Source organism: Carassius gibelio, chromosome A6 (genome assembly GCF_023724105.1).
Source record: "Carassius gibelio isolate Cgi1373 ecotype wild population from Czech Republic chromosome A6, carGib1.2-hapl.c, whole genome shotgun sequence".
NCBI classification, from domain to species: Eukaryota; Metazoa; Chordata; class Actinopteri; order Cypriniformes; family Cyprinidae; genus Carassius; species Carassius gibelio.
The window spans coordinates 4,475,623-4,498,540 of NC_068376.1; the positions used below are offsets into that span (position 1 = coordinate 4,475,623).

At 42.9% G+C, this 22,918-nt stretch overlaps 3 protein-coding genes across 5 annotated transcripts in view; 2 read left to right on the plus strand and 1 right to left on the minus strand.

The window, feature by feature from the left end:
• The window catches only part of LOC128015310 (target of Myb1 membrane trafficking protein), an 8,405-nt gene extending 1,265 nt beyond the window's left edge, over nt 1-7,140 (plus strand). Inside the window, exons 2-16 of one of the 2 annotated variants that reach the window (XM_052599033.1) lie at nt 268-352; nt 463-541; nt 623-772; nt 843-977; nt 2,588-2,677; nt 3,181-3,297; nt 3,618-3,751; nt 3,827-3,878; nt 4,354-4,471; nt 4,565-4,634; nt 4,726-4,801; nt 4,894-4,947; nt 5,917-5,976; nt 6,290-6,326; nt 6,451-7,140. In XM_052599033.1, the coding sequence (XP_052454993.1) occupies nt 268-352; nt 463-541; nt 623-772; nt 843-977; nt 2,588-2,677; nt 3,181-3,297; nt 3,618-3,751; nt 3,827-3,878; nt 4,354-4,471; nt 4,565-4,634; nt 4,726-4,801; nt 4,894-4,947; nt 5,917-5,976; nt 6,290-6,326; nt 6,451-6,593 (1,400 nt within the window). In that variant the 3' untranslated portion in view covers nt 6,594-7,140. The remainder of the gene's footprint in view (nt 1-267; nt 353-462; nt 542-622; nt 773-842; nt 978-2,587; nt 2,678-3,180; nt 3,298-3,617; nt 3,752-3,826; nt 3,879-4,353; nt 4,472-4,564; nt 4,635-4,725; nt 4,802-4,893; nt 4,948-5,916; nt 5,977-6,289; nt 6,327-6,450) is intronic. The other variant, XM_052599034.1, reaches the window with a different exon arrangement.
• A 184-nt stretch (nt 7,141-7,324) lies between these two features.
• LOC128015313 (heme oxygenase) lies at nt 7,325-9,708 on the minus strand. 2 transcript variants are annotated; one of them, XM_052599037.1, is made up of 6 exons: nt 9,540-9,708; nt 9,337-9,448; nt 8,910-9,125; nt 8,108-8,380; nt 7,924-8,032; nt 7,325-7,645 (listed from the first exon to the last, which is right to left on the minus strand). In XM_052599037.1, exons 1-6 carry the CDS (start codon nt 9,584-9,586, stop codon nt 7,533-7,535), a joined length of 870 nt encoding a protein of 289 aa, XP_052454997.1. In that variant the 5' UTR covers nt 9,587-9,708; the 3' UTR covers nt 7,325-7,532. The 2 variants fall into 2 exon arrangements, with proteins under 2 accessions (XP_052454997.1, XP_052454996.1); XM_052599036.1 differs by having other exon boundaries at nt 7,921-8,032.
• Nucleotides 9,709-15,373: 5,665 nt separating this feature from the next.
• Nucleotides 15,374-22,490, plus strand: LOC128015312 (HMG box-containing protein 4). Its single transcript, XM_052599035.1, has 12 exons — nt 15,374-15,509; nt 18,467-18,595; nt 18,668-18,737; nt 18,964-19,200; nt 19,725-19,931; nt 20,004-20,107; nt 20,217-20,295; nt 20,783-20,847; nt 20,932-21,055; nt 21,127-21,323; nt 22,002-22,124; nt 22,222-22,490. The coding sequence occupies exons 1-12, from the start codon at nt 15,504-15,506 to the stop codon at nt 22,264-22,266; spliced, it is 1,386 nt and encodes a 461-aa protein (XP_052454995.1). The 5' UTR covers nt 15,374-15,503; the 3' UTR covers nt 22,267-22,490.
• Nucleotides 22,491-22,918: the final 428 nt, after the last annotated feature.

Consider the following 22,918-nt stretch of genomic DNA (forward strand, 5'->3'; position numbering starts at 1 on the left):
CATCTTCCTTGACATCATCAAGCTTTTACTCTGTGACACACACACACACACACACACACACACACACACACACACACACACACACACACACACACACACACACACACACAGACGACAGATTGTTTCACTCCCTAATAGATAAACATTACAGCGGTGTCACATCTTATTATTCTGTGATGTGGAATAATTTCTGCATTTTTATGAATTATATTTTCTGATCTATTTTTCGTATGAAATGAATCATCTTAATGTTGGTTTGTGTGTCAGAGAGAGCCACCAGTGCTGCTCTTCAGACGGAGGATTGGAGCCTGAATCTGGAGATCTGTGACATCATCAACGAGACGGATGACGGGTGCTGCATCATCATCATCACATCATCATCACATCATCATCACATCATCACATCAGATACACTCACTGGCTCATTCTCTCTGTTGTCTGAATGCTTGTGTTGTTTTCCAGACTCAAAGATGCAGTGAAAGCGTTAAAGAAGAGGATTGTGGGTAATAAGAACTTCCGGGAGGTGATGCTGGCTCTGACTGTGAGTGTGTGTGATAGACTTCCTCTACAGGAGTGTGTGTGTTTCACAGTGAGAGAAGACGGCTGGTGCTCTGTGTTTCAGGTTCTTGAGATGTGTGTGAAGAACTGTGGCCATCGTTTCCATGTGTACGTCTGCTCCAGAGAGTTTGTGGAGGGCGTCCTGGTCCGAGCGATTCTGCCCAAAAACAACCCCCCCATGATCCTTCACGACAGAGTCCTGAGCCTGATCCAGGTGAAGCTCCCTCTCCGCTCCGACTGATGCAGCGCTCGGCCAGGGTTTGACCTTCAGCTCTGTGTTGCAGGCCTGGGCCGATGCCTTCCGGAGCAATCCGTCTCTGTCCGGAGTGGTGGACGTCTATGAGGATCTGAGGCGGAGAGGCCTGGAGTTCCCCATGACGGACCTGGACTGTCTCTCGCCCATCCACACGCCCAGCAGGGTAACGCTCACAGAACACACACTGCTCTTTTAGTCCTATCTGACACCAGAGGAGCTTATTATAGGGATTTCCAGATCTGGAAAAGTCATGGAAATGTGTAAACTCCAGTATTTTCATTGTTCAGAGTAACACTATGTGGATACAATGACTAATCTAAATCTATAGACATAAACAGCTTCCACTATAATAGGAAGGCTCTTTTGGAGTGTTTCTGAGTTCTTGCCCCTTCATCCAGTGGAGCATTAGTGAGGCCAGTGACGTCTGGTTCACAGTTTCTGTTCCAGTTCAGCCCAAAGGTGTTGGATGAGGTGGAGGTCGGCGCTCTCTGTGCTCTTCCACACCAAACTCATCCAACCATGTCTTTATGGTGCACCGGGGCACAGTCATGCTGGGCTCAAATACTCAGATTTCCCTTCAGTGGAAGTAATCCTGAAAAACAGCCCCACACATTGTTCCTCCTCCAGCAAACTCTACAGTCGGCACGATGCGGTCAGGAAGGTAATGTGTAATTGGTCACTCCACAGAACAGGTTTCCTCCGCTCCAGAGTCCAGTGTCTGTGTGCTTCACACTCCATCCCATGCTTGTCCTGGTGATGTGAAACCCATCCATGAAGCTCCCACCGCACAGTTTTAGTGCTAATATTAATGCTTTGGAGCTCTTCTGCTGTGGAATCAGCAGAGCATTGGTGACTTTTACACAGTGACCCATTCTGAGACTTTTCACTGTTTTCCTAAATGCTTCCACTTTAATTAAGCACAATTATATCACTTACAGCTGACTGTAGAATATCTAACAGGCATACCACGCTTGAATTCACTGAGCTCTTCAGAATGACACATAGTTTTCTCAAATATCAGTAAATGCAGAATGCATGGCTAGGTGATTGATTGATTGTTTTTATGCCTGTGGCAGTGGCTCTGATTGCTGAAGACCTAAATGAGTTTGGCGTAGATTTGAAACTACCGATCTCACATTCCACACTCGTTCTGACCATCTCTCAACATCTGTGTCGTGAAGTCGTTTGAGAGACTGGTGCTGGCTTATCTGATGGACATCCCTGGACCTACACCGGTCAGTGGATGATGCCCTCAATATGGGACTGCACTTCATCCTGCGGCATCTGGACAAACTGTCAGGATCCTATTTTTGGACTTCAGCTCCGCTTTCAGTACAATCATCCCATCACTCCTCCAGAACAAACTGCCCCAGCTCTCTGTTCACTCCTCCGTCTGTCAGTGGATCACCAGCTTCCTGACATTCTCATCCAGCACCCGCTCCGTCAGCACTGGTGTCCCCCAGGGGTGTGTGCTCTCCCCTCTGCTCTTCTCCCTGTTCACCAATGACTGCACGTCTAAATACCCAAGCTCCTGAAGTTTGCGGACGACACTGCAGTCATCGGCCTGAATCTGAATGATTTTTAGAAGTAATTATGCAGTAATGGATAAAAGCATTGAAAGCTTTTCACTTTCACGGTTTGAGCAGATTCTGATAAACCTCTTCTTTTGTGTCCTACTGAAGAAATAATGTCAGAATGACATCATGGTGAGTAAATGATGACAGAATGATGTCTTTAACATGTTTTCTTTCCGCTCTTCATCATCTGTTTCAGAGTATTCCAGAAAACGGTGTGTCCTCCTCATCTGTGTCCCCGTCTCAGACACACACCTCACCATCAGACGCACAGCGGGTCCCTGACGAGGTACATGAGGAACATTATTAAAAAACTCATTTAAATGACTATTCAACAACTTACTAACTGTAAACATATTTATCCAGTTTACATGCCCCATGAGTAATTTAGGGGTCACACCTCAGCCATCCATCACAACAGTGTATCATGTTCATTGCTCATTTCACTAGTCTAAAATAGCAGAAATCTGTTCTCATTAAAGTGTGTGTGTGACTCTAGATGATGTGGAGGACAGCAGTAGATAGTCAAACTGTTGACCATTCATAAACATTAGACCTAACATTCTAGCAAACTATTCCTCGTGTTCCTCTCAGAACGCATGTTTAATATGCCACTACAGAACATTCTCAAGATTTACTGCCAGATATGAAAAATGCATCCTCTCTGACCAGAAGAGGCAGTGGAAATGCAGATCATAACCTGATTCTTACTGCTGTCAGGGGTTAAAGGTCAGAGGTCAAGGGTGTGAGGTGGTCAGTGTTTGTACGTGTGTTCTGACCTCTGCCCTCCAGAAGCGGAAGCTGAGATCTGAACTGGATCTGGTCAAAGGAAATCTGAGTGTAATGACTGAGATGCTGAACCACATCAAACCTGGAGAGACGTCAACATCAGACGCAGAACTGCTGCAGGTGTGTGTGTGTGTGTGAGAGTGTGTGCGTGTGTGTGTGTGTCTCTGTGTATATGTGTGTGTGTGTGTGTGAGTGTTTGTGTGTGCGTGTGTGCGTGTCTCTGTGTGTGTGTCTTAGGTTGTGTTATAGTGCTTGTGTTTTTCCATGGTCATACATATGTCAACTCGTGCGTGTGTGTGTGTGTGTGTGCGCGTGTGTGCGCGTGTGTGTGTGTGTGTGTGTGTGTGTGTGCGCGTGTGTGTGTGCGCGTGTGTGTGTGTGCGTGTGTGTGTGTGTGTGCGCGTGTGTGTGTGCGCGTGTGTGTGTGTGTGTGAGAGCAGCAGCTGTATTCGGTGTGTAAGCAGATGCAGCAGAGGGTTGTGGAGTTGATTCCCAATCTGTCTGATGACGAGATGATCGGGGAACTCCTGCTGGTCAATGATGATCTCAACAATGCGTTCATCCGCTATGAGAGGTCAGTAAGGCTCCAGTGCAGCATCCAGTCGCGTCCAGCTCCACACTAACACCTCTTCTCTGTCTCTGGGTAAAGGTTTGACAGACTGAACCTGCAGAGATCAAACCCAGAAGAACAGGAGTCGCAGGTAATCTCTCAATCAGCCAATCAGAACACGTCTGATGTTATGAGGACCGCTTTAGTGCCGCCCACATTTTCAGCAGCTCTGGTTCACTAAGTATTTTAGGGATTTTTAAAGAGTTATAAGCTGTGAACCAAAGCAACCAGCTATAAGGAGAATCACAACATTACACACTACATAAAAATAAATGATAATCAAATAAATGTGTTTTTACTTGTGGCTCCGACTGCTCCATATACATGTGCAGCTTGATCTGGACCAATGAGATTTCACTGTGGGCGGAGCTACTCAGCACAGTAAATATCTCCTTGAAAAGTCTTTAAAAGTGTTTAATTTGATCTTAAAATCTTGCTAATGCTGTTTTACAAGAACATCTACAGGATGAAGATTGTTATATCTCATATCTGTATTTCTGCACAAACTGTATACACACTGATACACATTTCTAATGATTTCATGGTGATTGTATTTCTGTGACCAGACTGAGACAGAAAACCTTATTGACCTCGGGCCTGAGTCTCCATCGCCCAATCAGAACACACTCCCAGCTGTCAATCAACCTGAGCCCCGCCCTGCATCCGTCCGCACGAGCAGCTCAGGTGAGAGAGATCCTGTTTCTGCAGTTTGATTCATTGTAAGAGATGATAGACCTGGAAGTGAACTCTGTGTGTGTGTGTGTGTGTGTGTCTCAGCGCTGGAAGATGAAGAGTTTGACATGTTTGCTCAGTCGAGGAGCAGCTCTCTGGCCGAACAGAGGAAGAGGTTTGTGTTTGACGATCGTCTGAGGAGATTGTCTCGTCCTAGAGCTTCAGTTGAGGTCTGATGCTGTGTGTGTGTGTGTGTGTGTGTGCAGTGTGCGGTACGAGGACCCCGGCGCTGTGGAGGGTCTGGCTGAAGCTCTGGACACACGTCTGCAGGTCACAGCAGGGGTCAGTACACACGTGTGCCTCTCATCACACTGATCATGCGTGTACATTACTGTGATTGACGCGCTGGAGTGTGTTTGTGTGTGTGTGTGAAGGGCTCTGAGAGCGACTGGGTCCGTCAGTCTCAGTGGATTTACAGCGAGGCTCTGGTGGGTTTCTGTGACGTCTCTGAGAGACACACTGCAGCAAATATCAGCTCTGAACGCTTCAGAAAACACATGTTTAATCACAGAACAGCTCGTGTCAATTAGAACCGTCTCGTTAAATTTAGAATGATGCTTTGAATTTATTTGCATCTGGTGTGAAATGAGGTTAGTGGTGTTGATTTAAAGAATAGTTCACACTAAATTATCATGTGTTCACCCTCAGTTCATCTGAGATCAGGAGGAGTGTGTTTCTTCATCAGGTTTGTAGAAATGTAGCACTGCATCAGTGTCTCATCATTGGATGCTCTGCAGTGAATGGGTGCCGTCAGAATGAGAGTCTGATAAAAACATCACAATAATCCACAGCACTCCAGTCCATCAGTGAACATCTGGAGAAGACACAAGATGAAACACATCCAGCATTAAGATGATTTTAACTCAAACACATAGAGTCTATAATCCATAATAACACTTCCTCCAGTGAAAAGTGCATCTTCTGTTGTCTCTCACAGATTAGTTTAGATCTGTTTAAACGCTGCTTGATCTGTGCAGATTTCTCTCCTGATTCAGACCAGAACACTTTTTCACTGGAGGAAGATATTGTGATGTTTTTATCAGACTCTCATTCTGACGGCACCCATTCACTGCAGAGCATCCATTGATGAGACACTGATGCAGTGCTACATTTCTACAAACCTGATGAAGACACACACTCCTCCTGATCTCAGGTGAACAGAGGGGGAGCACATTTATTGCAGATTTAAATTGTTCAGGTGTTCAGGTGACAGATGAACACTGATGGTCAGATGTCTGTATAATCTGGATGATTTGCATGTGCAAATGGAGGAATGGAAAATATTTAAATGTGCAATCAGCTGTAACATCAGGGGATCACAGATGATCAAAATGTCAGAATGAGATCTTGTGGTCTGCCGTCTGTCAGGAATGTTTGTGGTGTTTTTGTCTTGTTAGGCTCCAGCTCCGCGCAGCTCAGCCATGGATGAAATCGAGAGGTGGCTGTCTGCAGAGATGGTAAAGAGAGTTTCACTCCCTGATTTAACACACACACACACACACACACACACACACACACAGATCAGCTGATGTGAGTGTAATGCTGAGCAGCAGCGCCACCTGCTGGAGTCTCTGTTCCTGCAGCCTTCAGCTCGACACAGATCATGGGTTAACTCCTGCTGTGTCCAGCTCACTTCAACTGACACTAGATAGTGAACTAGATATTGACACTAGATAGTGAACTAGATAGTGAACTGTAGTGTGCTGGTGTTCAGTTGTGTGTGTTTCTGGACGTTGATGATGTTTCTGATCACATGATGATGTTTTTCAGCCTGATGTTGATGACAGTGAGGGTGTGACGAGTGAAGGTGAGCGTCTGCTGATGTTTAGTACGCATGGTACCTGACACACACACACACACACACACACACACACACACACACACACACACACACACACACTGTAATCTGTTCTCTGTGTTCTGGCTGCCAGAGTTTGATCAGTTTCTAGCAGGAAGAGCTCAAGCTGCGGATCATCTTCCCTCGATGAAGAGCGTCTCGTCTGTCGGCGTCGGTCCCTCGAGCCCTCGTCAGGCAGCACAGGAGCAGAACCACGAGCAGATCTTCCGGCTCTGAGATCCGCATCACTTCCTGTCGCTCATCGAGTGAGGAAGACTCCACAGTAATGCCTCGTCTTCATCTCACTTCAGCTTGGTCTCTAACTCTCAGCCTGGCTCTGGATGTGTGGGAAACGTCTGATAAGAAACACCCTGAACGCTGTTTGCTGCTGGTGTAATGTGTGTATTAATGTGTGTTTCACTGGGTACAGCAGCATTAATTTATGTTGTGAATTAACCACAAGATGAGGACTCTTATACCTCTGACTGAATGTCATCATCATATTAAATATACACTATACTGTTCACGGTTGTGTCCTTTACTGTGATTCACTCAAACTCAGTGTGTGACGGAGATTCAGATTCAACACCAAACACTAGAACATCCTGGATATTATGAACAATCTGCAGTTCTGTCATCTGTCTCTTTAAATGTTTGTGCTGTTTAAACTCAGATGATTACTCTCAGCTGGAGATATTAATGTTTTACAGTGAATCTGTTGATGTTGTGTATCATCATAGTTATGCTATAGAATGATTATTATTAAAATCTTATTCTTATCGTCCTTAGTGTGAATGTAACTTTACACTATTACAGTAAAAGTTAACAGAACTGGAAATTATCGTTGTGTAGCTAGGTTTTACAATATGGCTATGACAAATAATTTAAGCAAGGAAAATGTGTGTAATAGATTCCTACACTAATATACAGTAATCATCAGAAAATGGATATTGATCTGAGATGAAACATTCAGTAACAATGATTTTATTACAAAAATATAGTATTATTAATACAAAGACATATATACATGGATACAAAATGATTCTGACTGTGAGGAAACTTCAACATTTGAATAATTCTGAACACATACAGTCTACAGTTTAATCTGACATTAACACATTTGTTATCTACAGTAAGTTATTACTTATGTGTGAGATGAAACCGGTTTAAATGTGCTTAGAAAGCGTAGACCACCCCGACGGCCAGAACCACAAACACACAGAGCAGCGTCCGCAAGAACCTCGGCATCAGAGACGAGGAGATCTGCAGCGCTTCACACACCTGCCCATCTGAGGAGACACACACACACACACTTACTACACTGAGAGAGAGAGAGAGAGAGTGTGTGTGTGTGTGAGAGAGAGAGAGAGAGAGAGTGTGTGTGTGTGTGAGAGAGAGAGAGAGAGAGAGAGAGTGTGTGTGTGTGTGCGTGTGTGTGTGTGTGTGTGTGAGAGAGAGAGAGTGTGTGTGTGTGTGTGAGAGAGAGAGAGTGTGTGTGTGTGTGTGTGTCTGTGTGTGAGAGAGAGAGAGAGAGTGTGTGTGTGTGTGCGTGCGTGTGTTTTACCTGCTGCTGCTGCTGCTGCTGTTGTGCTCTGCTGGTGTTGTGTGTGTCTCTGTCTCGTTTGGTTGTCTGTGTCTGAGACGCTGATCAGTGAGTCCTGCAGCTCGTTAAACAGCTGAACACAACACAGACGATCAGCAGTGCTCTTCAGTCTCTCACTAACGAGTGTAAGCAGCTGTAGCTCTCTCACCTGGATGTTGAGCTCGAAGGCAGTGACGGCCTCCTGCAGCACACCGTTGCGCTGCTCCTCCGTCAGCTCGATGCTGTTCATGCGGCTCCTGTACAGCTGCTTGAAGAGGTTTGGGCTGCTGACCGCCGGAAACGAGAAGAACAACAAGCCCTCTCCGCTCTTCAGCCCCAGAGACTTCTGCGTGATGCGGCCCAGCACCTGTCCACCCGACAGATCGCCCAGATACCGTGTGTACGCATGAGCCACCAGATACTCCGGGTGATCTCGGCCCACCTGAGACACGACAGAGCAAAGTCACCCCACAGACCGGATCCATGACCTACGACCTCCTATCCTCTGAGATCAGTGTCAGCGCTAAAGGAATAGTTCACATAGAGTCTATAATCCATAATAACACTTCCTCCAGTGAAGAAGTGTTCTGCTCTGAATCAGGAGAGAAATCTGCACAGATCAAGCAGCGTTTAAACAGATCTAAATAAATCTGTGAGAGACAACAGCAGATGCACTTTTTCACATCAGCTGTTTGGACTCTCATTCTGACGGCACCCATTCACTGCAGAGCATCCATTGATGAGACACTGATGCAGTGCTACATTTCTACAAACCTGATGAAGAAACACACTCATCCTGATCTCAGATGAACTGAGGGGGAGCACATGTTCAGCTAATTCTCTTATTTTGGGTGAACTATTCCTTTAAGAAAGCCAATGATCATGAACACTGATCAACCAATCATGATTCTCTGCCGATGCCAGTAATCTCTGTGTGTTGAGATGGATGTGGACAGGTTGTTAGTGTTCACCTCTCTCAGTCTCTGTGCATATCTCAGCGTCGCAGCCGGCACCGTCATCTTCTCCCTCCAGCTCCGGCCGTAGAAATATTCCAGGTCCTTCCCAATGGACTCCAGTCGGGACAGTTCCTGTGGGAAGTAAATGGGTGCCACGGCTTCATGTGAGGCGTTTGTGTCCAGCGCCTCCTCCAGCGCCTCGTAGATCTTATACAGCGAACACAAGAGCAGCTGAAACAGAGCGGAACAAACCAGGTCAGATTCCACAGACAATCAGTTTGAAGAGGGTCAAATCTGACCGAATCTGAACTCTGTGTGCGGAGCGGGTCATAGTTAGGCTGCTTAACAGCTGGGTGTGTGTGTGTGTGTTATTGGTCAGTCAGGTTCCAGTGGTCATGTTATCAGTTGCTGCATTATTTAGTAGGTGTTCTGCTGGAGTCACCTGATACTGCTGCAGGGACACACGTCCTCTCTGGTAGCTCAGCATCAGCTCAGTGTTTTCTGCTCGGACATGACTGTCTTTAGTCACCGCTTTGATCTGCTCTGATAGTTCACTGCCAGACAACACACACTCACATGAACACATATCCACTCCACATGAAACACAGCGTCGTGATCATGATCTGCAGTGATGCAGTGTCTCACCTGTCCACGGTGGCCGTCTGGATCTGGTTCTTCTCAACGGTCTCCATCTCTCAGAAACACAGATGAATGCTGATGTGAAGCCGGGACTCTCCTGGACGGATGTGAGCGCTGATCTGAGCACACACTGTCGCTCCGGGCTCTTTTATACTGGCTTCTCCGCCTCTGAGAGAGAAACAGGAAGTCAGCAAAACAGCAGAACTCAAACAAAGACAGAGGGAGGGAGCAGCAGCTAAACATGACCACACACTTTCATCAGAGATGGGGAAAACATGACTGAGGGAGAACTGAGTCACATGATGACCTGTTGTTCACATGAGAGAGGGATATATGGGGTTTTCTGTCATCTAGTGACCAGATATAACACGAGACGAGGTGCACAGTTCACTGATGTGTGTATGATCAGATCATGTGTAATCAGAGTCAGAGAGAAAGAGCGTTAGAACACATCAAGAGTCGTGAAGATCATCTTTCGTTAGAGCTGTAGTTATAAACCGTCAGATTTACGGCTGTGATTCGCTGAGGAGCGATAAGAAGCGTGACTCAGCTGAGTGTCGAAACCGTGAGTCAGCGGGAGCGCGCTAAACATGAACGAGCAGAGCGCGAGGAAACATGACTCGACACAATGAGTCCAGAACACTGAACCCTGCTCCGGTGCACTCTCCGCGTGCACACACACACACACACACACACACACACACGTATCTGATTCAGCGCTACTTGTTTTGATGCAAACAGCAGGAATCTTCTCGATAAAGAAAATCAGTGCGTCACTCAAACAACATCAGAAGTCCACAATACTCTCACAGCAGAGCAACACTGGAATATCCCTTAAATATATGCCTTTCCCAACGAGTCAGAGAGGACAAATCACTGCTTCCTGATATACTGACACTAAATATCACTAATGATAATAATAATACCATGGGCGTAGAATTCCCCCCAGCAGGGGCGATTCTAGGATTTTTTCAACTGGGGGGCACAAGAGGGGCCACGATTAATACAGAGGGGCCAATCTTGTGTTGTTTGAACTGTATATCCAAATCATTTCAAGAGTTCAGTAACCTTTAAAATCAGTAATAAACAGTGATACCCTATTATATTTTAATAGCAGTTATTCACTGCTCTAAATAAAAAAAAAATCAAATACAATTTGTATTAACTTTTCACTTTACAAAAGTGAAAGAAAAACTGTAATAAATAAAATAATCCAATGTATGAATAGTGTACAACTCACAAATAATAATAATATAATTTATTTATAATAGCCTTATATAATATATATATAATAGCCTTATTTATATAAATGCAGAATAACATTAATAATTCATAGAAATAAATACACAATTAATTAATTAATATAACTAATATAAATTTAATATAATTTCATAATGTTTTTGTTTATTATCCACATCCCATTCAATTTGCATAGCAGCAGTTGCAGTAAATTTGCATTGATGAATAAACAAAATCTACTTATGTCAAGGCTAATTAATCTTGAGCATACTGATTTAAAAATATCATATATCCATACTTTGTTAGAAAGCTACTTGTTCAAAAAGGTAGCTTTAATTTAACATGTAAAATATGTGGATCCTATAAAACAGTTTAGAATAGCTTAATTAGTCCAGTGTTGTTTTAGTATTAGTTATTTATTTTGCTATTTAATCATGCATTAAATAATTATGTATGATTTTTTTGAGAATGTTTCTGGGTGTCATCAAATGACGTTTTGTCAATAACTTCTGTGAAGGGAGGGAGAGAGAGCTTTGCAGGGGCAGACAGCAATCGCGGAGCACCATGGTGATTTAGAACGCCAACTGAATTTATTAGGAATCTACAGACGCAAATAGACTAAAGGTGTAGAAAAATAAAGACCTATATGTGTATTTTGGACTTTTTTTTTTTCACCACAAGTCTGAAAGAAGACATGTTACTGAAGACAAACAGGCCAAAATCTCAAAATTGACCAGTAAAAAAACCGATGTTTTTGCATGTGTCCAGAGGTGGGTAGAGTACCCAAAAACTTTACTCAAGTAAAAGTAAAAGTAATTCTAGAAATATTTACTCAAGTAAAAGTAAAAGTACTAGTCTTGAATAGTTACTTGAGTAAGAGTAAAAGAGTATCGGATAAAAAAATCTACTCAAGTAGTTAGTTACTAGTTACTTTAGGTCATATATACGGAGCCTATTTTTATTTAGATATATAGATAAATGTATGTAATGTATGTGTGCGTGTGTAAATGTATATATTTCATCAGCCTTTACTCCAATTTATTATAAAACCCTGTCTGTTTACTTAAGTAACAGATATAGGTTTCATGCCATAACATATTTTTAATACGACTGACTTTAACTTTCAATGTTAAATTCACATTTAATATAATGTGATATAAATATTGCTACTAATCTTTCATTGTTCAGAAAGAGAGCAAATAACATTTACATTATTAAAGATAATTTTCACTGACAGTCTAGATTGCAATCACTCTCAGAAACTCCCATTAAAATCACTGAAACTGTTAACACTGTGAAATCAATATCTTAATTATAGATTCGTACACACATCTGCACTTTGTTGTTTCTGACGAGAGGATTCGCCAGAAAGAGGTAGTCAGTCAGTGAGCGAGTGAAGGAAGCACCGGCATTTCAGCGATGACTCATCGGAACACCTCTGATTGGCCATTGCATTCAAAAGAATCGTGTGTGATTGGTTATAATGCGCAGCGCTGTAAAAACACGTCTATCTCTGGCTCAGCGCCAGCAAGCGATCACAGATCTGAATTTAGCAGCTGATGATATGACTTGCTGAACGTACTCGCACCGGTGTGATTGTATTAAAATTAATAAAATCTTAATCGGCTATTTTTTGTCTTTTGGAAGCTGCATTCAACTTGACTCCCCTCTGTTATAAGCCACACACGTACAACAAACTACTGTCATAGTGGTATCGTGTACTGTAATCGAATGTAGCCCAAGTTATTACCTGTTAAACAGTAGACAGCACACACGTTCATCTAATAAGGATCTCCATCGCAAGCAAATAATAGCCTTTGCAGATTTGCTTTCAATTCAGTGCAGTTCCATAGCCACGTTTTCAACGCTGCTGATGATAAACGTTACAACTCTGAGTGAACCGCTTCAGACGCTCAGCGCGTTGCTTCAGGGAACTAAACGACTCCTTCAAACTGATTCATGAACCAATTCACTTGTTTGCCAATTGGTTTGATCAAGCCTTTGAACAGAATTGACTCAAAAGAATGAATCATTCGCGAATGGGCATCGCTCATTGCCCAGAGAAAAATAGACGGCGCGTTTGGAATAAACTGAAGCATTTATAACATTTATTGCATTAAGATAAAGTAACGAGAGGTGCGTCGCTCACAGTAACGAAGTAAAAGTACAGATTTTTCCCAAAAAATTTACTCAAGTAAGAGTATAAAGTACCCATTTTTAAATATACTCCGAAAAGTATTAGTTACCCCGAAAAATTACTCAAGTAAATGTAACGAAGTAAATGTTACTACCCACCTCTGCATGTGTCTCACCCATATAGACTTTTAAAAAAAAAAGTCTTAAGTGTGGAGCGTTAGATAAACATTACACGATTTGTTTCGTCACCTCACTTGAGTGAAAAAAGTCGCTAATCGACTGCATGATTCAATAATGACTTTATTAGAATTGCTATTATAGTTTTTTTAAAACCATTGCTTTAAATTGCGTTGTTGCCTTTATCGGCTCGTTCGGCCGAAATCGTAACGCAGTAAACCCCTTTTAAATTCAGCATCAGAGGAGCATAGTAAATATAATGATTAGCATCTTGGTCTGCTCTAGGAGATAACATCGTCATCGAACCTGGTCTGTCTAACACCGAAAGACGTTAACGTTAGTACCAAACACTTCTTGCACTGCAACAACTCGCTAATCGAAAAACATCAGCTATTTAAAATAGGTGCTTTTTTTTTTGGAAAACAGCAGCTCGCTATTCTTAGTCCTCGTTGAGAAGCATCGCGACTCAATCATGAATTATTTACTAAACTGAAAGATTATAATTTGAATTTGTGAGTGACAGACAAGTAGAAATGTGGGGGCACACTGGGGGGCCAATCAGTTTTCAGGAGGGGCCAGTGCCCCCATGGCCCCTCCCCTGGCTACGCCACTGCCCCCCAGAATTCTTTTGTAAGATACCAGTGATTTAATGGTGATTTCCTTTGTCACATGATCAAACAAATAAACAGTTATCTTAGAAAAGTAACGAAAGCAAGCATAAAACTGAAAAAATGAGGAAGACAAATGAACAAAACATATTGTGAATAAGTAAGATTTGAGATCACTTTGAAAGGAAACTTAAAAAACCTACATGAAAAAGTAGGAGAAGCCACTGAAAGTAATAATTGTCATTTATTATGGAATATTTGTTCCTAGAAACACATCACACTCAGGAATGACCAGCGGTTGGTTAAACTGGACTGTCCAGGGATGAGCTTTTCTTAAAAAAAAAAAAAAGTTTAAGGCTGAAATTTGAGCTATGTTTATGTTTTGTTTTATTAATTTAGTTTTGGTGAAAGCATGTATTTCAACTATAAATCATGTTTTACAGTCATTTTACAGTTTATCATGTTACCATAGACATTAACCTACACTAAAAAAAAGTGAAGTGACATTCAGCCAAGTATGTGACCCATACTCAGAATTTGTGCTCTGCATTTAACCCATCCGAAATGCACACACACAGAGCAGTGAACACAAACACACACACTGTGAGCACACACCCGGAGCAGTGGGCAGCCATTAATGCTGCGGCGCCCGGGGAGCAGTTGGGGGTTCGATGCCTTGCTCAAGGGCACCTAAGTCGTGGTATTGAAGGTGGAGAGAGAGCTGTTCATGCACTACCCCCACCCACAATTCCGTCCGGCTCGAGACTAGAACCCACAACCCTTCGATTGGGAGTCCAACCCTCTAACCATTAGGCCACGACTTCCCCTATTCGCAGGTCTTTAAAAAGCCTTAAAAAGTCTTGATTATAAAAACATGCAGACAAATGTAGCTCTGCGTCTAGAATGATTGTGATCGGTATTTTAAGTCACGTGACGTGTTGCAGTGATTGACGTGTCGTCATCAGTTCTTCTGCGGTTCTGTACAGAAGAATAATAATCCTCAGTTTACAGCATTTATTGCAAATACATTTCTTCTCTTTCTCATCGAATTTCCAGCCTATAACGGATGGCTGGACAGAAACATTTTCCAAGATTAAACATTAGCTGACCATCTCTCACAATCACGTGTGTGGCAAACATTCTGAAACACTTCAGACAGACAGTGATGGACCAAATCTGGCATTGAATGCATCTGGCAATTTAGAGCGCTGTCTGTCTGTACATAATGTTCTTAATAACTGTACACTGAATTCTGTGTTTTCATTGCTCTGTGGCTTTCTAGTATATGTATATGCAAAGCCAACTAAATCTTATATCCACAGACAAACTGTAAAATATATCAAGTAGAGAGAGTCCTCTGCTATGAACAATAATACTACTGGCTCAAAGTCAAGGACCAATGAGATGCCAGAGATCAACTAAATAATTACAGATACACATTGTCCCAATACTCTATAATTATTTTCTCACAATGCATTTTAAATTCTAATTTTGACCACCTGTGAAAATGGTCAAGACTCAAACCATAGATGTTACCTGACAACAATCCACTAGAAATCCCCGCTCTTGATATGCCCTGCTGTCACTTATCCATATTTAAATGCAGATATTTCGTTCAGGAGCATGTTTTTGTCAGGTATTTCATCTTTGTGTGTCTTCCACAAATTAAAGAATTGAAAAAATTTCCGGTCGTCGAGCCGCGGCGCTCTTCCGCCTGTCCGCTGGAGGCGCGCGAGTGCGAGATGACGTCACACGAGCGAGAAACTGACCGCGCAGAGCCAAGATGGCGGCAGGAGACGCTTGATATTTGATGAAGGTAATAGACGAAATTTGTGCTTAAATTAATTTAGTTACGTTTTATCACGACCGTATACGGCTTTAATAATTTGTTTCTCAGTTAAGGGCGATTCAGTTTATCTGAATTATACTGTGAATCACTAATAGTGTTATAAGTTTCTCCGGTTAGCGTGTTAGCATAGAGGATAACAACAATAACAAACACACGTTCATACTCAATCAAATAAACACTAAAACACAAGCATGCGTTCATACTCACTCAAATACACACTCAAATAAACCCTAAAACGCAAACACGCGTTCATACTCACTTAAATACACATTAAAACACAAACACGCGTTAAACACAAATACGCGTTAAACACAAATACGCGTTCATACTCACCTAGATACACGCTAAAACACAAACAGCGTTCATACTCAAATACACTTAAAAAAACACACACACGCGTTCATACTCAAATACACTTAAAAACAAAACAAACACGCATTCATGCTCAAATACACTTAAAAAAAACATAAACACGCGTTCATACTCAAATACACACTTCATGCTCAAATACACACTAAAACACACACGCGTTCATACTCAAATACACTTTTAAAAAAACACAAACACACTCACTCAAATACACACTAAAACACAAACATGCGTTCATGCTCAAATACACACTAAAACACACACGCGTTCATACTCAAATACACTTTTAAAAAAACACAAACACACTCACTCAAATACACACTAAAACACAAACATGCGTTCATGCTCAAATACACACTAAAACACACACGTGTTCATACTCAAATACACTTTTAATAAAACACAAACACACGTTCATACTCCGATGCACACTAAAACACAAATATGCGTTCATACTCAGATACACACACACGTTCACAACACTTAAAAAAACACAAACACGCGTTCATACTCCGATGCACACTAAAACACAAAGATGCGTTCATGCTCAAATACACACTAAAACACACGCGTTCATACTCAAATACACTTAAAAAAAACACACACGCGTTCATACTCACTCAAATACACACTAAAACACAAACACGCGTTCATACTCAAATACACACTAAAACACAAACACGCGTACATACTTACTCAGATACACACTAAAACACAAACACGCGTTCATACTCAAATACACACTAAAACACACACGCGTTCATACTCGGATACACTTTTTAAAAAACACAAACACGCGTTCATACTCGAATACACACTAAAACACAAACATGCGTTCATGCTCAAATACACACTAAAACACAAACACGCGTTCATACTCAGATACACAGTAAAACAGACACACGCGTTCATACTCACTCAAATACACACTAAAACACAAACACGCGTTCATACTCAGATACACACTAAAACACACACACGCGTTCATACTCAAATACACACTAAAACACAAACACGCGTTCATACTCACTCAGATACACACTAAAACACAAACACGCATTCATACTCACTCAGATACACACTAAAACACACACACGCGTTCATACTCACTCAAATACACTCTAAAACACAAACACGCGTTCATACTCAGATACACACTAAAACACAAACACGCGTTCATACTCACTCAGATACACACTAAAACACAAACACGCGTTCATACTCACTCAAATACACTCTAAAACACAAACACGCGTTCATACTCAGATACACACTAAAACACAAACACGCGTTCATACTCACTCAGATACACACTAAAACACAAACACGCGTTCATACTCACTCAAATACACTCTAAAACACAAACACGCGTTCATACTCAGATACACACTAAAACACAAACACGCGTTCATACTCACTCAGATACACACTAAAACACAAACACGCGTTCATACTCACTCAGATACACACTAAAACACAAACACGCGTTCATACTCACTCAGATACACACTAAAACACAAACACGCGTTCATACTCAGATACACACTAAAACACAAACACGCGTTCATACTCAGATACACACTAAAACACAAACACGCGTTCATACTCAGATACACACTAAAACACAAACACGCGTTCATACTCACTCAAATACACTCTAAAACACAAACACGCGTTCATACTCAGATACACACTAAAACACAAACACGCGTTCATACTCAGATACACACTAAAACACAAACACGCGTTCATACTCAAATACACACTAAAACACAAACACGCGTTCATACTCACTCAGATACACACTTAAACACAAACACGCGTTCATACTCACTCAAATACACTCTAAAACACAAACACGCGTTCATACTCAGATACACACTAAAACACAAACACGCGTTCATACTCACTCAGATACACACTAAAACACAAACACGCGTTCATACTCACTCAGATACACACTAAAACACAAACACGCGTTCATACTCACTCAGATACACACTAAAACACAAACACGCGTTCATACTCACTCAGATACACACTAAAACACAAACACGCGTTCATACTCACTCAGATACACACTAAAACACAAACACGCGTTCATACTCACTCAGATACACACTAAAACACAAACACGCGTTCATACTCACTCAGATACACACTAAAACACAAACACGCGTTCATACTCACTCAGATACACACTAAAACACAAACACGCGTTCATACTCAAATACACTTTTAAAAAAACACACACACGCGATCATACTCACCCAGATACACACTAAAACACATACACATACAAGTACACGACTACACACACTAGTAACACAATGTGTTTTTGTTTACAGTTGCAAGACGTTAATGAACCCTTTTAACAGCTCTTTCAACCACTCACTTCACCACTCACTGTTTTTAATAAAGAGTGAAAAGTACAGTAGTTTGTGTGTTTCTATAATTGTGACTTAAATGAAGATCAGACCATAGTTTGTGTAAAATATGTTCAAAGGGTTCACAAACTTATTCTTGCCACTGTGTGTGTGTGTGTGTGTGTGTAGATGGAGGGTGAGGTGAGTCTGGTCGCCGGCCGCAGTCAGAGAGAAAAGAGAAGATCCTACAAAGATCTGCTGAGAGAAGAAGAGATCATTGACGCAGAGGTGCGCAAGACCTCCAAGAAATGGCTGAAGGTACATCATCATCATCATCATCTCAGATTTCAGCGTGTGTTTCTCGTAGAAACTGAACTCTGCTCTTCGCAGGACACTGATGCTGTTTACACTGGCAGTGAGTTTCAGAAGAAGAAGCACTATGAGGATCATTTCTACAGAGGTGTGTGTGACTCTTGTTTCCATTCATCGATCTAACCAGTGCAGGGTGAATTACTAGATCATTTCACTTGATTGTTTGGAAGTGAAACCGAGTATATTGAGTAGAGCTCTCAGAACACACAACACTTCCCTGCTCTCTCTTCAGGATTATGGGTAATGTAGTTCTGAGAGGAGACCTGTGTGTGTGTGTGTGTGTGTGTGTGTGTGTGTGTGTTATCTCTCTGTAGATCATCACAGCAGCTCTGGATCTCATCACAAGAAGAAGAAGCGCTCGCCCCTGATGCTCTCGGACCCGACGGCCTCGACTCAGACAGCCGTGACGGCGATGGGTCTCCTGCAGGCCATGACCTCCACCTCCGCACCGCCCCCCTCGAAGGAGCGCAGGAAGGACCCCCGAGACTCCGCCTCCTCCAGGAAGCAGCCGCAGGGGGTGCCAGTGGTGGGCGAGGAGGTGGAGCTGGAAGGTGAGGTCTACAGTGGATCGTCAGGAGGAGTCAGTGCTTCGTTAGAGGGACAGTTCAGCCTCTCACTGTTCATTAAATAAGAAATATTTATGTGGAGCGTCCTGGTGTTAACAGAGCCCTGTGCTCTGATGTCTTCAGCCAATTAAAGCTTGAAATCATCTGAACAGTTAAAGCCGTAGTACTTTATTTTACATTTTACTGTGCATGTGCTTTTGCTGCTGCTGTCGAGTCGTGCTCACACACTCCCTGATCAGACGCTGAACCTGAAGTTTTGTTTGTGCATCATCTGAAAACCTCAGTCTAACAATCTTGGGATTTAAGAATGTTGAGATCACTAAAACTGATGAAAATGAGAGAAAGTGAGAGTTTCAGGCCAGTGCACGTCCCAGCTGCAGATCAGTGTTTCTGGTTCAGTTTGTGCTTCAGGCTGTGTGTGTTTATAGTGAACCGCTCTAGTGATCGTGTGTAATCTTCTAGCTGCTCAGTGGTTTCACAGGTTAACTCAGACTGCTGATGTTCGTCAGGTCATTACGGCGGATGTCATGATGTGGTCGACAGCAGCGGCTCGTCCTCCGGTGACGAGAGTGAAGCTGGGAAACTCACGATCCACGAATCCTCGTCTCACAGCAGCAGGAAGAAGAAGAAGAGCAAGAAGAGCAAGAAGAAGAAGGAGCGCGACCGTTCACGAGAGAAGAAACACAGCAGTAAAGCAGCCAAGAGAACCACGGCAGGTACGAACAAACACAGCACTTCTGAACGTCTGTGTGCCGCTCTCGCGTGACCTCTGACCTCTCTGTCCTCAGCCAATGGCAGCACAGAATGGAGCGCTAGCACTACAGATCACCACAGCCACGAGGAGAAGAAGAGGAAGAGAGAGGACGGAGGCAGACGCAAGAGCAAAGACAAGGTGAAGAGAAACACTGTGTGTGTGTGTGTGTGTGTGTGTGTGTGTGTGTGTGTGTGTGTGTGTGTGTGTGTGTGTGTGTCTCACTCTGTGTGTGTGTGTGTGTCTGCAGAAGAAGAAGGTGTTGACGGCGTATCAGATCTTTTATAAGGAGTACAGGATCAGCATTCTGGAGGAAGAGCCGGGCCTCGGTGGGTTCATCTTCATCTTCATCATCAGCCTGATTGTGTCTCATGTAGATGTTTGATTAGCAGCACAAAGTGACCAAACAGAGTTCATTAAGCACCCAATCAAAACTATGAATACCTGAAGGGATCAGCCAATCAGATTTGAGCTTGCTGTTTGCCGTATGAGCGATGATCAGGCGAACAGCATCAGCACCAGTTACATTCATCCTGAAATGGTCTGTTTTTACAAAACATAATGTCTGTTTTTGTCATCATAGTAATAATAATAATTATAACAATAATAATAATATTAGTAGGTTTAACCATAGAAATTAAGACAGAAATATTGTTGTAAATGGAGATGATGGTGGTAATGCGGATGTTAATGAGCTGAATCACAGGACGGTGAAACAGCTGGAGCCGTGTCATCACAAGCACAGTGTCTGCTTCTGGAGGGAAATGCTGAGGGGTTATTTCATGTCGGTGTGTTTCTCTGTTTATTTGAGCTCAGATTTTGGGGATTTGAGTAAACGACTGGCTGATGCCTGGAAGCAGCTGCCCGAGGGAGACAAAGAGGTGCTGAGGATCATCATTACCCATGATGCACGTGTGTGTGTGTGTGTGTCTGTGTGTCACTGATGATGGGCTGGTGGTTCTCAGGTGTGGCGAGAGAGATCCGAGTACCTGCAGCGGAAGCAGATGAAGTCTGAGAGCGGCAAACACGTCAAGCACGTCAAACAGCAGCACGCGTCCCGGGCGCTCAAGAACGGCAGCAGGGTCAAAGGTCAGCAGCTCTCAGACAGTCACATGATTCAGCTCAGCGCTGTCACTGAAGTGTCTGGTGTTGGTGTTCAGGTGTGGCTCCTGCAGGAGGCGCTGTGGTGCTGAAGAGAGAGGAAGCAGCAGATCCAGCTCAGAACGGATCAGTGTCACACACAGCTGCATCCTCCCCGACCAGAGACCCAGACCTGGACCCCATCGACGCCGCCGCACACCTGCAGCTGCTGGGGGAGTCTCTGAGCCTGATCGGACGCAGACTGCAGGAGACCGAGGTGCTCACACACACACACACACAGAGCACACACACACACTCACGCACTCACACACACACACACACACACAGAGCACACACGCACGCTCACACAACACACTCTCTCACACACACTCTCACACAGGGGTGTGCAAATCTTTTTGTGTGTGTGTGTCAGCTGAACCCTGAAGTCATAAAGCACATACTTGTATCTAGATGGTAATATAATGTAAGCTCATATTTGTTGCATGTTCATAGTTCTGTGAGGTCAGTTAATGGTCACACTGGTGTTGTACCAACCCTACTGAACACCGCTGCTACTAATTATTATTATTATTATATATTACTAGAATATTTTAACTTTTATTTATTTTAGTTACTTGTATTAGAATTTTAATAAAAGAGAAATATTACTGTTGTAAATTACTGTTGTACTGTAAAAATATATATATTTGATTATATTATTTCACATTGTTTCCATAATATATCTTAAAATCTTAACATTCAAACCCTCAAGCGTTTATTTGTGATGACTGCTTCTGAAATGTTGTGAACTTGATGTGAACTGTAGCTGCAGCACGTTATCCTCAGCTCGTACACAGATCACTGCTTTACTCTGAGAGTGGTTCATACTGAAGCTGTGTGCTTTCTGATCAGCAACTTTAACTCATCTGTGTGTGTGTGTGTGTGTGTGTCTCAGGGCATGGTGACGGTGTCCGGCTCTCTGTCGGTTCTGCTGGACTCGGTCCTGTGTGCTCTGGGTCCTCTGGCCTGTCTGACCACTCAGCTCCCAGAACTCAACGGCTGCCCACATCACGTGCTGGTACTGACCTTAACACACACACATCTGTCTCACCACTGACATCAGCATCAGGAACGATTTGACCTGTGTGTGTGTGTGTGTGTCTGTTTGTGATCAGTCAAACACTCTGGACAACATCGCATACGTGATGCCTGGTCTGTGACGGACTCGTCCTCGTCCTGATGTCCCTCAGCGTCTCCAGCGGCTCTGATCCAACCATCCACTAAAGACTTTACCACTTGCACAGTTTTGCACTGGATCAACTCACACACACTTCAAATTTTAACCTGCTTCTTAAACCTGCGCTCCATTTTTATCTGACCTAATGTTGATTTTGTATTTCTGTTGTTTTTCTCTCAATAAAATCCATTTTAGTATGTTCTTTAACTCTGGAGTGGGCTGTCTTTAAGAATAGTTTCTGTGTGTATGTTGAAATATTGTCAGTTTAAGAATATGAAAAAAATGTGTAGCATTCTCAGTGTTACAACAGACATTAGTGTGAATTTCACGAGTCAGAGAATCTCACCGGGCAAGATCATTAAAAGCTAACCCTAACCTCGCTCTACCTGAATAAAAACACGTCACTGATGTTCAAAACAGAAACCTTTGTCAAAACAGACTTTTGTGCACTAGAAGCATCAAAGCAGCGCGTCTCCTCAGATTGATCGAGGTTACACAGTCTGTTCCCAAAAGCTAGATGAAACTCCGCTCATGAGGTCTCTAGAAATTAAATGAAAACTTGGGGAGACCAGTTAGATTAACCTTTACAATTGAACACCAGCAAACCAGTTTAGACTGGGTTCAGATGCTTGTGT